The 17,215-nt window shown below is 46.7% G+C and overlaps 1 protein-coding gene across 3 annotated transcripts in view; it reads left to right on the top strand.

Annotated features, from left to right (window-relative positions):
* Window positions 1-16,814, top strand: part of GAB2 (GRB2 associated binding protein 2) — a 154,623-nt gene extending 137,809 nt beyond the window's left edge. For all 3 annotated transcript variants that reach the window (XM_066620563.1, XM_066620564.1, XM_066620565.1), the window contains 6 exons: window positions 214-308; window positions 852-1,134; window positions 2,503-2,593; window positions 7,937-8,039; window positions 9,371-9,496; window positions 11,145-16,814. In XM_066620563.1, the coding sequence (XP_066476660.1) occupies window positions 214-308; window positions 852-1,134; window positions 2,503-2,593; window positions 7,937-8,039; window positions 9,371-9,496; window positions 11,145-11,288 (842 nt within the window). In that variant the 3' untranslated portion in view covers window positions 11,289-16,814. The remainder of the gene's footprint in view (window positions 1-213; window positions 309-851; window positions 1,135-2,502; window positions 2,594-7,936; window positions 8,040-9,370; window positions 9,497-11,144) is intronic.
* Window positions 16,815-17,215: the final 401 nt, after the last annotated feature.

Below are 17,215 nucleotides of genomic sequence, written 5' to 3'. Positions count from 1 at the left end.
CTTTGGAGGTAGGGCGGTATAAAAATGTGATAAATAAATAAAATAATAAGTCTCAGCTCAGGTTCCTTGCTGGGGTGGGACACAAGGTGTTCACGCAACAGAAGCTTAAGATCTGTTCCAGCTTTCCTTCATCTTCAAGGCAATAGGGGCAACTCATTGATTTGAATACCTGGACAAGTCTGTGGACTATCACTTTAATGTCATTTATTTCAGCTTCTTCTTGTGAGACGTATGAATATCCCCAGCACAGCAGCGGCACTGTGTTGCACTCAGCTGAGTCTGTGAATGTGGGACTCAGCTCATATCCGGTAAGCTATTAATGCTTGATTAATAACTGAAATAAAATAAAATATGAAATAAAATTACCCACCAGGAGATGTAGGACAAGATACCAAACTGTGCCATGTTACTGAAGCTCCATCACCTGGTCCCTGGAAATCCTGCTCCACTTTCTCCCTTCCGATCTCTACCTGCTTAGAGTCCAGTCCTATCCAACTTTCCAGCACTGGTGCAGCCGCAATGCAGCCCCAAGGTAAGGGAACAAACGTTCCCGTACCTTGAGGAGGCCTCTGTGACTGCCTCCCCACGCATTGGCACAGCTGCACCGGCACTGGAAAGTTGGATAGAATTTGGCCCTTAATCTTCTGAGGTTATTTATACCAGGCCCTTCTTTTGTATTTTCAAGCTGCTCTCAGCAGGTCTTGAAATGTGGTTTCTTTAAAACAAACACTTATAGCTGGGATTGTCAGGATACAATGCTGCATTGTTGCGTTCTTGCAACACTTTCTTATGGCCCGTTAACTCTGGATAACCCGGATGTGATTAAATGTGGACTTCTGTTTGCTTCCCAGCAAAGCAAGGCCACCGTGGCTCGCTCTCACAGTGCTGACTCTGAGGACAACTACGTCCCCATGAACCCCGGCTCCTCGATCCTGCTCCACACAGAGAGATCAAATGACAACTCCCAGAACCCCTACATCCCCATGAGCCCTGGACCGCACCACCTCGACTTGATGGGGCTGGCCTCTTCGACCTTCCCACTTCACAAAGGCAGCAGCAGTTCCCAGCCTCACAGGCGGATGAGTGAGATTCAACCCCCACCCGTCAATCGCAACCTCAAACCTGATCGCAAAGGTAAGGAAACGCATGCACGGATGCTTCCTCTGTCCCTCTCTTTCTCAGTAAAGGTGCAAGAACCAGCTAACCTCAAAGGGCTGTGCATGAACCCTCTCGCTTCAAATTAAGCAAAGAAAGTGCATCCACTTCCCTTGTTGTTGGCAACCTTCAGTCTCAAAAGACTATGGTATCGCGCTCTGAAAGGTGGTTCTGGAACAGCGTCTAGTGTGGCAGAAAAGGCCAATCCGGGAGTGACAATCCCTTCCACACTGGGAGCAAGTGCAGGCTGTCCCTGGTCTGTCTTCCTGGCTATGGGCCTTCCTTCTTTGCCTCTTAGCCTCAGACTGTTGGCCAAGTGTCTCTTCAAACTGGGAAAGGCCATGCTGCACAGCCTGCCTCCAAGCAGGCCGCTCAGAGGCCAGGGTTTCCCACTTGTTGAGGTCCACTCCTAAGGTCTTCAGATCCCTCTTGCAGATGTCCTTGTATCGCAGCTGTGCTCTACCTGTAGGACGCTTTCCTTGCACGAGTTCTCCATAGAGGAGATCCTTTGGGATCTGGCCATCATCCATTCTCACGACATGACCGAACCAACGCTGGCGTCTCTGTTTCAGCAGTGCATCTTTCGAGACTGAAGGCTGCCAACATAGTTACACCACCGATAGCAAGACAGGCTGGCAGATGCAGGGACCCCTGCAGGTCATGCTCCAACTCTCCCAAGTTGCTTAGTAATACAAAACCCATAGTTTTTTGTTTTACTCACAAGTTTTTGTGAGTTTTTGACTGTTTTTAAACTGTTTTGTATTTTTTTGTACAGACTGTTTTGACTGTTTTTGTTTTGTTTAAAACAAAAAGTTTTTGTTTTACTCACAAGTTTTACTCACTTCATCACACTGAAGCCAATGGAATGGAGCTGGCGTAGGGAAAATTCAGCACATGGTGGTGTCCTATCCTAACCTATGTTTTGTATCTTCTTGTGGAGAAGGGATGCAGAAACACTGTTTTCAGTGGCAGCTGCACCTCTGTCATAGGGTCGACTTCTGACTTTAGTCAATGGCCATAATCCAACACAACATTAAGCATTCTGAAGCCCCTTGTTTGCAGTGGACTTCCCTGGTTCTCACTGTGTGGTTCGCAATTGCAAATGTTGCTGGGGGGGGGCTTTGTGCAGGATTCTTAGCCTAAATAATGGTGGTGACATGTATATTGCGCACTTTGGAGAGCTTCATGCATAAAATCTCATGCATCCATCTGGATTATGCTCATCGGTATCTATGTTTTAATTCATCAATTACTTCCAAGAGAAACATGGGGGTTTGTTCCCTGGTGGGAAAAAAAAAGTTCAATAAATAGTTGCTCAACACTGATTCATCTTCCTTTATATTCCAGCAAAGCCAACACCTCTGGACCTGAGAAACAACACAGTTATCGATGAACTTCCCTTCAAATCACCAGTCACTAAATCCTGGTCCAGGCCTGGGTATGAAGTTGGGCATTTTTCAGTTGTTTAAAAAAAAAAAATCCCTCCCATCACTGGTCACACACCAAGCTTGGGTCTCAAAATGAAACAGTTCTTAAGTGAATCCTTATGGCTCTAAATGTACTGAAAAGTATATCTAGCCATAATATTTTGGAATGGTGGCATTGTGGAAGCAAAGAAACTTCCTGGCTTCAAGAGGGAGTGAGATTCAACTTCCTGGCTTCAAGAGGCGTGCAGCTCCTCGGCTGCCCGGGTGGGAAGTCTCGGGACTGGAGGACGTCATCCTGGAGAGGAGGGAAACAATCCCCTAGGGGGGACCCCTTCTCCAGGGGATGGGCCCGTATCCGAGCGCACTCGGGATACTCCTCGGCGGGAGGGGGGTCGGGGGCTTCTTGTAGTGGGGGATTCGATTATTAGAAACATAGAGAGGGGGGTTTGCGACGGATGTGAGGACCGCATGGTGACTTGCCTGCCTGGTGCGAAGGTTGCGGACATCACTTCTCGTCTAGACAGGCTAGTAGACAGTGCTGGGGGAGAGGTAGCGGCTGTGGTGCATGTCGGCACCAACGATGTGGGCAAGTGTAGCTGGGAGGTCCTGGAGGCCAAATTTAGGCTTTTAGGCAGGAAGCTGAAAGCCAGGACCTCAAAGGTAGCGTTCTCTGAAGTGCTACCTGTTCCACGCGCAGGGCCAGCTAGGCAGGCGGAGATCAGGGGTCTCAATGCGTGGATGAGACGGTGGTGTAGGGAGGAGGGGTTTAGATTCGTTAGGCACTGGGGAACGTTTTGGGACAAGCGGGGCCTGTACAAGAGGGACGGGCTCCATTTGAACCAGAATGGAACCAGACTGCTGGCGCATAACATTAAAAAGGTGGCAGAGCAGCTTTTAAACTGATCCCTGGGGGAAGGCCAACAGGAGCCGAGGGGCATCCGGTTCGGGACTCCTCATCCCTATGGGATGAGGATGGGGAGGTTAGAGAACAACAAGACAAAGGCAGGGTAGGAGAAGAAATTGGGAAAGGTAGGGTGATGGGATGTGATAGACGGTTTGGCACAATGAGAGGATGCGGGGACAAAGGAGCGAATAAGCAGCCCATCCTGGGGCATTCCGTGTATAAATGCTTTTATGCGAATGCCCGAAGTCTACGAGCAAAGGTGGGAGAACTGGAATGTCTGGTGACAAGGGAAAATATTGACATAGTGGGCATAACGGAAACCTGGTGGAATGCGGAGAATCAGTGGGATACCGCAATCCCGGGCTATAAACTCTACAGGAGGGACAGGCAGGGGCGTGTTGGAGGTGGGGTGGCCCTTTATGTTAAGGAAGGGATAGAATCCAGCACAGTAGAGATTGAAGGTGGGTCCGACTCCACCGTAGAATCTCTGTGGGTTAAATTACCAGGCTTGTGCAGCAATGTAATACTGGGGGTGTGCTATCGTCCTCCAGACCAGAAATCTGATGGGGACCTTGAAATGAGGAAACAGATCAGGGAGGTGACAAGGAGGGACAGGGTTGTAATCATGGGGGACTTCAATTATCCTCATATTGACTGGGTCAATTTGTGTTCTGGTCACGATAAGGAAACCGGATTTCTTGACGTGCTAAATGACTGTGGCTTAGATCAGCTAGTCAAGGAGCCCACCAGAGGACAGGTGACTCTGGATTTAATTTTGTGCGGTACGCAGGACCTGGTTAGAGATGTAAACGTTACTGAGCCATTGGGGAACAGTGATCATGCTGCGATCCGTTTTGACGTGCACGTTGGGGGAAGAATACCAGGCAAATCTCTAACAAAAACCCTTGACTTCCGACGGGCGGACTTCCCTCAAATGAGGAGGCTGGTTAGGAGGAGGTTGAAAGGGAGGGTAAAAAGAGTCCAGTCTCTCCAGAGTGCATGGAGGCTGCTTAAAACAACAGTAATAGAGGCCCAGCAGAGGTGTATACCGCAAAGAAAGAAGGGTTCCACTAAATCCAGGAGAGTGCCCGCATGGCTAACCAGCCAAGTTAGAGAGGCTGTGAAGGGCAAGGAAGCTTCCTTCCGTAAATGGAAGTCTTGCCCTAATGAAGAGAATAAAAAGGAACATAAACTGTGGCAAAAGAAATGTAAGAAGGTGATAGGGGAGGCCAAGCGAGACTATGAGGAACGCATGGCCAGCAACATTAAGGGGAATAATAAAAGCTTCTTCAAATATGTTAGAAGCAGGAAACCCGCCAGAGAAGCGGTTGGCCCTCTGGATGGTGAGGGAGGGAAAGGGGAGATAAAAGGAGACTTAGAGATGGCAGAGAAATTAAATGAGTTCTTTGCATCTGTCTTCACGGCAGAAGACCTCGGGCAGATACCGCTGCCCGAACGGCCCCTCCTGACCGAGGAGTTAAGTCAGATAGAGGTTAAAAGAGAAGATGTTTCAGACCTCATTGATAAATTAAAGATCAATAAGTCACCGGGCCCTGATGGCATACACCCAAGGGTTATTAAGGAATTGTAGAATGAAGTTGCAGATCTCTTGACTAAGGTATGCAACTTGTCCCTCAAAACAGCCACGGTACCAGAAGATTGGAGGATAGCAAATGTCACGCCTATTTTTAAAAAGGGAAAGAGGGGGGACCCGGGAAACTATAGGCCGGTCAGCCTAACATCCATACCGGGTAAGATGATGGAATGCCTCATCAAAGATAGGATCTCAAAACACATAGACGAACAGGCCTTGCTGAGGGAGAGTCAGCATGGCTTCTGTAAGGGTAAGTCTTGCCTCACAAACCTTATAGAATTCTTTGAAAAGGTCAACAGGCATGTGGATGCGGGAGAACCCGTGGACATTATATATCTGGACTTTCAGAAGGCATTTGACACGGTCCCTCACCAAAGGCTACTGAAAAAACTCCACAGTCAGGGAATTAGAGGACAGGTCCTCTCATGGATTGAGAACTGGTTGGAGGCCAGGAAGCAGAGAGTGGGTGTCAATGGGCAATTTTCACAATGGAGAGAGGTGAAAAGCGGTGTGCCCCAAGGATCTGTCCTGGGACCGGTGCTTTTCAACCTCTTCATAAATGACCTGGAGACAGGGTTGAGCAGTGAAGTGGCTAAGTTTGCAGACGACACCAAACTTTTCCGAGTGGTAAAGACCAGAAGTGATTATGAGGAGCTCCAGAAGGATCTCTCCAGACTGGCAGAATGGGCAGCAAAATGGCAGATGCGCTTCAATGTCAGTAAGTGTAAAGTCATGCACATTGGGGCAAAAAATCAAAACTTTAGATATAGGCTGATGGGTTCTGAGCTGTCTGTGACAGATCAGGAGAGAGATCTTGGGGTGGTGGTGGACAGGTCGATGAAAGTGTCGACCCAATGTGCGGCGGCAGTGAAGAAGGCCAATTCTATGCTTGGGATCATTAGGAAGGGTATTGAGAACAAAACGGCTAATATTATAATGCCGTTGTACAAATCGATGGTAAGGCCACACCTGGAGTATTGTGTCCAGTTCTGGTCGCCGCATCTCAAAAAAGACATAGTGGAAATGGAGAAGGTGCAAAAGAGAGCGACTAAGCTGATTACGGGGCTGGGGCACCTTCCTTATGAGGAAAGGCTACGGCGTTTGGGCCTCTTCAGCCTAGAAAAGAGACGCTTGAGGGGGGACATGATTGAGACATACAAAATTATGCAGGGGATGGACAGAGTGGATAGGGAGATGCTCTTTACACTCTCACATAATACCAGAACCAGGGGACATCCACTAAAATTGAGTGTTGGGCGGGTTAGGACAGACAAAAGAAAATATTTCTTTACTCAGCGCGTGGTCAGTCTGTGGAACTCCTTGCCACAGGATGTGTTGCTGGCGTCTAGCCTAGACGCCTTTAAAAGGGGATTGGACGAGTTTCTGGAGGAAAAATCCATTATGGGGTACAAGCCATGATGTGTATGCGCAACCTCCTGATTTTAGGAATGGGTTAAGTCAGAATGCCAGATGTAGGGGAGAGCACCAGGACGAGGTCTCTTGTTATCTGGTGTGCTCCCTGGGGCATTTGGTGGGCCGCTGTGAGATACAGGAAGCTGGACTAGATGGGCCTATGGCCTGATCCAGTGGGGCTGTTCTTATGTTCTTATGTTCTTAGATTCAAAGTTATGAACAATATTGTTTCACTCTTTCCTGGCCCACAGGGATGTTCTCCAAGTGGCTCAGTAGCTGGGTAGAGACTTCCCAGGCTCCCTCGGTGCAAGCTTGCCTTACTGCCAGATGTCAAGGTTATCAGACTCCAAAGATGTTGGATGACCAGATACTGAGTGCATTGGGTTGCCATAAGATCAAATGAGGCTGTCTTATATTGAGTTGGACCACTAGACGAGGGGTGCCCAAACCCCGGCCCTGGGGCCACATGCGGCCCTCGAGGCCTCTCAATGCGGCCCTCAGGGAGCCCCCAGTCTCCAATGAGCCTCTGGCCCTCCTGAGATTTGTTGCAGCCTGCACTGGCCCAACACAACTGCTCTCAGCGTGAAGGCAACTGTTTGACCTTTTTGCATGAGCTGTGGGATGAGGGCTCCCTCCACTGCTTGCTGTTTAATGTCTGTGATACAGTAGTGTCAGCAAAGGAAAGGCCAGCCTTGCTTTGTGCAAGGCTTTTTATAGGCCTTGAGCTATTGCAAGACCTTCATTCATTCATATAAGTTCTATCTCTAATATATTCATTTATGTAAACTTATGTAAATTTATTCAAATTTTAAATGTAAATTAATTCTTTCTTTACCCGGCCCCCGACGTAGTGTCAGAGAGATGATGTGGCCCTCCTGCCAAAAACTTTGGACACCCCTGCACTAGACCATCTACTCCAGTTTTGTTTGATTGGCTGCTGCTCTCCGAGCAGAACCTTTCCCAGCCCTGCTACCTGGGATCTTTTCAAGCTGGAGATGCTGGGATTTAAATGTATTGCAGGTGGAACATGTGTTTTCCCACTTAGCTATTGTCCCTCCCAATAACCAGACATGATGTCCACCATGTTCCTGGGTGGGCTCCAACCTTCAGTGTCCAATACTAGCTGCAGTGCCAACCCAGTAGGTGTTTAATTCTGAGCTGTCTTGTTTTGGACTGATGCTGCCCTCCCCATGGCTGTTCTAGACCTCTTCACTGTATGGTTGGGTCCTGAGAATATCAGTTGTGGAGCACTGCGCCCTCTTGTGGTCCATTGCCCCGATGTGGAGCTGTGGATTGTTGACCCTGTGCCCCTACCCTGCCTATCTGCTTGAAGACATTGGAAGACTTCAGCTTGCCAATCCCATTCCTCCGTAGCAGTGATGCTTCCTGGAGACTAAACACATTCTCAGCACTGTTTGTATTTCTTGTCAATTCTAACCACAGCCAGACTTTCAACTCCAACTTTTCCCAGTACTGTCGTCCCATCTCTACACAGAGCATCACCAGCACTGACTCAGGAGACAGTGAAGAAAATTATGTGGCCATGGTAAGTTTCTGCAGCATCCATATTTGGGTACCACCTGGATTCCTCCTCTATACTTTTGTCTGTGTCTGTTCATCTGTTGTTCTCCGTATCAACTAGGTATCCTTTTAAAATAAATTCACTCATCTTTTTTGTTTCTTTTTTTTAATTAAGACAACTAAATTTAACAAACACAAACCCATATAACTTTAAATGTACACTAACACAATTACACACCCTAAAACAGTGTTTCTCAAACTGTGTATCGGGACCCACTAGGTGGGTCATGAGCCAATTTCAGATGGATCCCCCTTTATTTCAATAATTTATTTTTAACATATAAGACTTGATGCTACCATGAAATCTGTTTGCATTTGGGGTAAGGTTACAGGCTCCTGTGTATATGCTTTCAACAATGATCGTCAATGGGGCTTCTGGGTAGGTTTGGACAGGATTGCAGCCTCAAATTGTTAAAAATTTTCCTGTTTGATGTCGTTTCCGGCCTTGACATCACTCCTGGTGGGTCCCGACAGAGTCATTCTAAAAACTGGATCCTGATGCTAAAGTTTGAGAACTGCTGCCCTAAAACACACAGCAAACAAAGATAATGAAGACATACACTGAAAGTTTATAAAGGCCTTTTAAATTCACTCATATAAGGCATCTCTTTTAAGAAGAGTTGCACGCATGTCTATTTTACTTCTATTATTATTAATCATTCATATTTAGCTTTGATATATGCAAAATGCTCCATAATCAATGGAGATAATCATAATAACGTGCTCAGCTTTCCAACAACCTTGTGTGAGGTGGGTCTCTGTTATTTCTATTTTATTCATGGGGAAGTGTGTTCAGTGGAAAACGGGTCTGGTATGGTCTGGTTGGCAACCTTCAGTCTTGAAAGACTATAGTGTAAGCCTATAGCACCCGGGATTCTATGCTTTGTGCAACCTGCTTCTCATTCAATCTCAGATTCCTCAAGGGGAAACTGAGGCACGTTCTGACTGCCAGACCCAGGCGATGTGATACCCCAGCCTGATCCTAGCAGGTAGATTGACTGCACCAAAGATGGAACTGTGACTCCATCACAAGTCATTCCTTCCGCTTTGGATTAGCTAGCAACACAGGTGTCCCTCAGTGAGTTCTTGTAGGGACAGGAAGCTTCCTGAAAGCAGCTAGCTGGCCACTCTCGTACGCAGGCTGCCAGACTAGATGGCCCCTTGGGCTGATGCAGCAGCGTTCTTCTTGAGTCCTTGTGTTTTTATCCTTAAGATGCCAGTTTGAACACCTTGCTTGATCATGATTTTTCTTCCCGTTTTACAAATTCCTTCTCGGTTGCCTTGTTCCGCTTTTAGCAAAACCCAGTCTCTGCATCGCCCATTCCCAGTGGCACTAACAGCCCAGCCACCAGAAAATGCACAGGAAATGTCGATTACCTCGCCCTGGACTTCCAGCCAAGCTCACCTGGCCCTCATAGAAAGGTATGTCTCTTTTCTGCTTGAACCAAACAACCTGCAGCCTACTCCCAGAAATGTTTCTCTCCCCCTCCCCCAGTCCAACAAACCCTTTGACCTATCTGCTTTCTCAGTAGGGAGAAAATTACTCAATAGGAGTAAATTAGGTGGGTGGAGGATAAATCAATCAATGGAGAGTCTCCCGCTTCACAGGATAGCTTACCTCTGAATACTACGTGTTTCTGAATTCATGCTTGTTCATGGGCTTCCCAGAACCACCTGGCTGGCTACTGAAACAGGATGCTGGGCTAAGTGGATATTCTTTGGTCTGATCTGGCTGGGCTGTTCTTATGTCTGCTTATGCTGAGTGTCTGAAGTGTGGGAGTCACGTAGGGTTGAACCAGCTCTGCAGTAGTTAGCAGCCAGTTCCCACTAAGGGGTGCAGCTGCACACCACCCAGCTGAGCTTTGCACTTCATGGAGTTCAGCAATCTGAGACCTCACTGATTACATGACGATGTCCTCGCCAAATGTCCAGAGGTGACATCATTACACTGCGCAGCTACCGAACAGGTCCACTCTTTTGGCCAAAGCTGAGTGATGTTGCATCAGTGTATCTACTGAATTCCTGCCACACACCCCTCTGGGCACCCAATGCAAACTTGACTGTGTGGGACTGTTTGTGAGGCAGCCTTGGGGTAGTGCTGAGGGGTCTCCAAACTATGGCCTGGGGGCCACATCTGACCTGCCACAAGATTTTATCCAATCTACAGCAACTTAAAATATTTTTTTCCCCCAACGATGTGGTCAGGAAGTTAACACTTACAGTTCTGTCTGCTACGTTCCATATAACCAGAGTGGTGCCAGCCTGGCTGACCCTTATTTTCAGTCACCTGGGTCTTTAAGACCACTTTAAGACCACTTTCAGTCACCTGGGTCTTTAAGACCACTTTAAGACCACTTTCAGACCACTTTCAGTCACCTAGGTCTTTAAGAACACTTTAAGACCAGCAAACCATAATTGTTCAATGTTAACCTGACCCCGGCTGATAAAACAAATCAGGTTTCTGCATGTTGACTTTTCAAGAATGACTTTTAAAACAACTGTGGTGAGGAAATAGCGTCGTTTTTGCATTGCATTGCATTTTTGCGTTGCGTTGGTGCATTGCTTACCTTCACCATATATATAAAGCTGATTTTATTCTGCCTGTGAAAATGTGTAAATATACAATGTGGCCCACATAGGTTTGAAGACCCTTAATTTAATCCAGCAGTCCCCCAACTCACAACTGCTGTGTAACAAAAATGCAGTCCCTGCTTGGACCACAGCTTACCATTTCACTTGGTCACAACATGACTCTCACATCTTTCGGGGGACATGGATGCTCTGGGCAGTGCATCTGTTGCCCAGCATCCCAGAAGGCTGCACGATAGAACATCTGGGCAGACACAATTGCCCAGAGTGTCCCTGTCTCCCAAACAAGGTGAAACCCGGCGGAACAGGACGGTCCACTCACAAGGTGGACAGTCTAGTCCAAACCCTGGATCTGGCTGCCAGGCCAGGGATTGGAAGGTCCTGATCTAAACAAACGGCCAAACCATGGGCTGCAGGTCTCTACTACTTTGACACTGATAGACAACCAAATCACTTCCTGTGCTTTCATTTCCACGGACAGCCCTCCACATCATCTGTTGCGTCTGATGAAAAGGTCGATTATGTGCAAGTCGACAAAGAGAAGACACAAGCCTTGCAGAGCACAATGCAGGAATGGACTGATGTGCGGCAGTCTTCTGAGCCCAGCAAAGTGACAAAACAATGACAGGTGGGGCCAAACCAGGATAAAGCAGAAGCCTTCTGAAACCAGACTCTACTGACCACCCAGCACCAGTCTGCAAGGACTGTCGGGGCAGGTGTGTCTGGGGATGCAGCCAAGCTTGAAAGCAAACTGAACTTCAGGGGATGATGTGGCTGATACTGTTCACCAGAGCTAAAGGTGCCAGGACTCCTCCTGTTGTGGGTGAGCCGCTGGATATCTGTGACATTCAATATAGCAATACTGAGATTCTTGATACCCCCATATGGTCTGCTTTTAACCACTGCTGAAGACATCCCATACCTGCTGTCACTGTGTTGTCGCCTCTTCTGCAGACCTCCTTGGGGCCAAACTTCAAGTTAGGAGGAGACAGTTTAGGGGAATTCAGCCTGGTGGAATCTGCTGTCTCGCCCGTACCTCCCTTTCTTGCCTTCCAAACTTCCACAGCAAACGTGGCTGGTCAGTGGCTCTAACTGTGTTTGTCAGCAGAACCCTTGTAAATGTTGGTAAATATTCTTTGCCAATCACAGGCAGGCACTCTTGTCCCAAAAGCACTTAAGAGTTTACCTTGAGGGGTAGAGTGGAGTGAAACTTTTTGGCTGCTCATTTTGCATATATCAGTTTCTTGAAAATGTAGTATGCTTGAGCTGAAACTAATTTTCTCCAAATAATAATAATAATAATTGTCTCCAAAATTCTTCTTTCTGAATTTTGGTGCTGAATCTTCTCCAGATATTCTTTGAATATCTGCATATTTTTGATATCCACCTAATATTTGATATATGTATCTTGAATCCTGTAATTTAGAAGTTCGGCATTTGATGTTTGACAGTATGTGATTGTTGGTGTTCAGCTGTGTTTAGTAGTCGGCAGTGTTCGGTGTCTGACCACTTATGAGATTAATCTTTAAGAACGCAAGAAGAGCCCTGGCAGATTGGGCCAAAGATCTATCGAATTCCGGATTCTGTTTCCAGCACCGGACAGCCTACATGTTGATGCCCACCAGAATCTCTGAAGCAGCCAAATTTTGAAATAAAATTACACACTGAGTGGCAAAATGGGAGAACCATTGGCAGCAAGGCAACGACTTCAGTTTGGCTGTCCCTAGAGGGAAGGCAGCTGCTTTAAGAATTAAAACCAATGAGCTAATGCTGAATCATGAAAGAGTAAGTGCGTGGAGAGTCCTAATATCTCCGTACCTCTGCCTCTGACTAAGTGAAGTAACAATTGGATGGTAACTCAGTTCTGTAGTTATCTTATTACTGCTCACCTAATGACATTAAGTAGAATTTGCACAGAGAGCTGTAGTAGCACCTCACCATGCTTCCCTGCCAGTCACTTGCACAGAGGCCTAAAGGTACATAAGCAAAATCACTTATGGCCCAGTCCTAACCAACTTTCCAGCACTGACACAGCCACAGTGCGCTCCTGAAGTAAGGGAACAAATCTTCCTTTACTTTGAGGAGGCCTCCATGACTGCCCCCACTACTACAAGGTGCCATTGGCACAGCTGCATCAATGCTGGGAAGTTGGATAGGATTGGGCCCAAATGTGATGAGTTGCTACCGTGGCATTGCATATTTGTGTAAGACCTGATGGGGCACAGGTGAGAATTCCAATGAATGGACTCCCTGTCATCAATTTCTGACTATTAACTCTGCGGCTGTCTTGCGTATAAGACCTATACATCTCATTCCGTTTTTCTGATGCCAGATTGTATCAGGTAGACTCTCCTTTCCCCAATACCAATTTATAGGAACCAAGAACAAGAATTAGGTCAGAAATATTAGCTTGTACCTGGATGTGACCACAACAGATTCCTGGATGTTAGGGGTGGGGATGACTGAATTTGTATGGGTGAAAAACTCTCCCTGTTCATAGAAATCTAGCATGTCAGGTAGTGGGTTAGGCTGAAAAGCTTTTGCCCAACTTCTTTTCCCAGCTTGCATTGGTTGTCTAGGCAAGATGTGTGAAACCCACCTGATCTTGCTAACCATCTTCTTAATTGCCTCAGAAGACCAGCCAAGTTTTGCCCTCTACATTTTTTTCTGGGCGTTGTTTTGTATGAAATACAGCAGCAACTCTGTTCTTGGGTTTTCGAGTTGATGTTGCTCCCTTTCTGTTGTCTAAGCACCGTGAAGGGAAGTAAGGGGATCCTCTCCTGTTCCATTCCTTTTCTTTCTTTTCCTGACTTTGTTCAAATCAGTTCCCCATTCTGTTTCCTTCATTCTTGCAGAGTAGATCCACCTCAAGCTCTCTGTGGGCCTCTTACCCATCCCTTCATTCTGCTGGGGGCTCACTGGGGGCTTTGGTGTCTTTGGGTTAACCTGTGAAGCGCTGGTGGTCAGCGAGTCTTACGCCAAGCAGGTTGTTTGATTATGATGGCCTTGCAATCACAGCCAGCACTTGACTCTACACAAAGGTGACATATTCACTTCCCCTACCTCACAGGGGTGTTGTGAGAAACAAAGTTTGATGAAAGAGGGCGCAGTCAGGGAGTTATACTGGTGCATCATCAACCACCAGTATTACAAGCAAAGAATACAGCATGTCTTGCTGAATCAAACTCTGTTAAAAGCATTAATCAAAATGGTGGAATCTTCTTGGGACAGAGAAGACTTGCTCTTTTCTGAAGTTCTGCCGTAACATAATACGCAAGAGTAAAAATTATCTGCCACTTTGATAAGCAATGAAATCCTCCTGTTGGAATAAATGGAATAAATAAATGCAGTGAATAAATTTGGGGGGGGGGGGGAGAGAAAAGGAACAAATGACAAAAGTGAACCAGACTTCACTGCACTGGATGGAAGATTTACCACTGCCTTCTTCAATAGGCATGTCATTGGATTCATCAGCAACACGCGAGAACTCAAAATAAATTTTGTTTGCTTTCAGAAACATCATGCGTTTCCCCCAGTTTTCAAAGATTTATCCATTTTTTGGAATAGGAGATATTTTGAAAATTAAGCTACCTATGATATCTGCATTTTTGCAACCACAGCTTTAAGAAAACAAACTTAAGCCCCTTGTTGGACGCCCTCCAGCTTCCTTCGCATGGAGGTGGTAGAGCTGCGTCTGGGCTGCGCTACGTCAGGCTGAGGGAATGGGGAGGCTCCCCTGTCTTAAAACTTTTGCATTTAAAAACCAAATCCTCCAAACAGAAAATCAGATGTCAGGGAGGAGAGCTTGAGACTAGGCTTTCCCTGACACACTAAGCGTTCTGTGTGTAGGAATGTTCTTTTTATGGAGGAGCATTCACCACATGAGCTCCAACCCATAGGTTGCAGCGATACAGCCCAGGCATGGCATTACCACCTCAGCGAGCACCAGGCCTGAGTGTGGTCCAAGTCACAGGATACCTGAGCAGCAGGGGGAGTGCTTAAGCATTGATTTTCCCCCTCCCGCTGCTCCACTAATGCGCTTCCTTCCCACATGACAGTCATTACAAAAGCTGTGGGAGAAGCAGCCCTTTGGCCACCTGCAGAGTGTATGAGTCAGGCCTTTCTCCTTTCCCTTTCTATGGATTTGTCCTATGGCTTGTTCACTGGAATCTTACGTTTTGCAGTCTAATTCATTTCCATTCCAACCTCAGAGCATCATAGAGGGACTGATGCCACTGAAGAGCCTGCACCTCTTCTTCCTCTCTCCCCTCTGGTAATGTCTCCTAATACAAGAATTGTCTCGCCTGCGACACTCCCGCAAGTTTTGCCCACCCCGCCTCACTTATGGGGGTAAGGACACTTACAGTGTGGGATCTGATAAGTGTTCTTCCTATGCACCGGAAAGAAGGGATGCCACGTGCGATACAAGAATGCCTGCATCAGGCCCAAGCATTCTGGCTCTGTGGCTTGTGCAAATGGTGTCCCAACAACCAGCTCTTTATGGGAGGCCCAACCATAGCAGTTCCTAGCATGGCCAGCAGCGAGTCTCCAGAAAAAGCAGACTGGAACATGTGCTGAACAGCCAGGGAGAGGGCGGGTTTGCTTTGTTCCAGTGCAGTTGTTGCTCCCCAGGAGCGTTTTGGTAGCTGGTGACAGGTGGAAATGGGTGCCTTACAGACAGCAGATGGTGATGATGATGGGATTACATTTCTGAATGCTCCCCTATGTTTCGAGAGAGAAAAATAAACCTGTAAGTATTACAGTAGAAGGGAGCTGGAATGTCTGTTCCTGACATGCAAGGTTTTTGTTTGTCATTTTACTTAACAGGACCTTTTTTTTTCTTTTTTCCTAAGAGTAATGTTCACAAATGGCATTCCCCACCTGCAACCTGAAGTGGTATAGTCTATCACCACATTCCACTTCATGTGCCGATGAAGCTCATTGGAGCTTTTTCTCTTCCCAGTGCAAAAATTCTGAGGCTCTGGGAGGCTGGATGCCTAGAAAAGCTGCACCATGGGTTTTGTAGTCATAGACAGTACTGCTGACTGCAGTTTTTGATGGCAACGCCTCTCCTCTGCCCCCCCCCCCGCCACATTCTGTTCAGTGACTTGCCACCTAAGGACCAAACTGCAGGTTACATTAAATGCCCTTTTAGTTTTGTCCTTGCTGGCTCCCCACCCCCGCAACTAGCACACACAAAAGCCTGAGAGAGAGGTTGGGTCTCCAGCAAAGAGAAAGGGGATCTTTGGCGCAGGGACGTGCGGTGGGTGGGGAGGCAAAGTCTCTCCACCAGAGTCCTTTGAAAAGCGCTGCCGCTGTTTGAGGTGAGCAAGCACTCACATCCCATGCGCAAAAGCATGTGGGTTATGAGTGCTTGCATGCCCCACGTGGCACTGGGACTTTTCAAAGGACTCCGCCTCGCCCACCTCCCCACATCCCTGCCTTGATGCAAAGTTGCTATTTATCTTTAGAAGAAGAAAAACAAACCCACCACCACACACAGTTCAAGCTGGATGGGGTCTTACAAAGGAAGTAGACTATTACTTCACAACAAAAAGGGCCCAGGAGATGCCTAAAAGTGTTCAGTTAAATGAAAGGGCTATTTATACATGGCTGTGTTGAGAAGGGAGCTGCAGGGATACAGAGCAAATTCAGATCTTCGGAAACCAGGGTTTATGTAACCAGGGTTCCACATAGTTGACAGATCAATGCAAATGTCTCAGAAAATGTATAAATGTCACAGGAGCCGTTTGCCCAGGAGGCTGTTTGCCCAGGGGGCCTCATCAAAGAACTGTTCTACTGTGTTGGTACTTTGCTGTGAGTGTTCTGCAACATGTGGTGGTTTTGCGGGGAGGGGGGAAAGGGGTGTTTATTTCATAAAAATAATGTTTTTTTAGGACAAAAGATATTCTTTTTAAAAAATGTACAGTCTGTGTTCGTCTTGTGGTGCCACTATTTGCGCTGGTTATTAATTTTTCTCATCACTGTGGATTGCTAATCCCTTAAATTATTAATTTATTCTTGGAGGGTTTTTTTTTTTAAAGAATTTTGACATACTTTAACCTGTAAAACTGATCTCTAGCTTAACCTAGATAATATTTACGTTTTGTGTGCGTGTGCTGTTAATAAATGTGATATGTGCCTGAAAGAAGAGGTCTAGTATTTGTGGTATTGTCATAGCTTGGGACCAACTGCAGAGTGATGTGTGTTAATATGGCTAAGCCCTGCCTTTTACATTCAACAAGATTCAGTAGGCAAGAGGTGGTAAAGGCTTAAGAGTGGGGAAGTAAAGGCTTTGAGCATGGGGAAATGCCTTTGTCTAGACCGGCGTACCCGAAGTTTATGGCAGGAGGGCCACATAATCTCTCTGACACTGTGTCGGGGGCCGGGGGGAAAAAAGAATTAATTTACATTTAAAATTTGAATAAATCTGAATAAATTTACATAATAAATGAATATATTAAAGATGAACTTATATGAATGGTCTTGCAATAGCTCTTGCTGTAGCTCTTGCTATAGCTCAAGACCTATAAAAGACCTAAGCAAGGCTGG

Source organism: Tiliqua scincoides, chromosome 3 (assembly GCF_035046505.1).
Source record: "Tiliqua scincoides isolate rTilSci1 chromosome 3, rTilSci1.hap2, whole genome shotgun sequence".
Taxonomy (NCBI): Eukaryota; Metazoa; Chordata; class Lepidosauria; order Squamata; family Scincidae; genus Tiliqua; species Tiliqua scincoides.
This window is presented reverse-complemented; position numbering and strand designations above follow the sequence as displayed.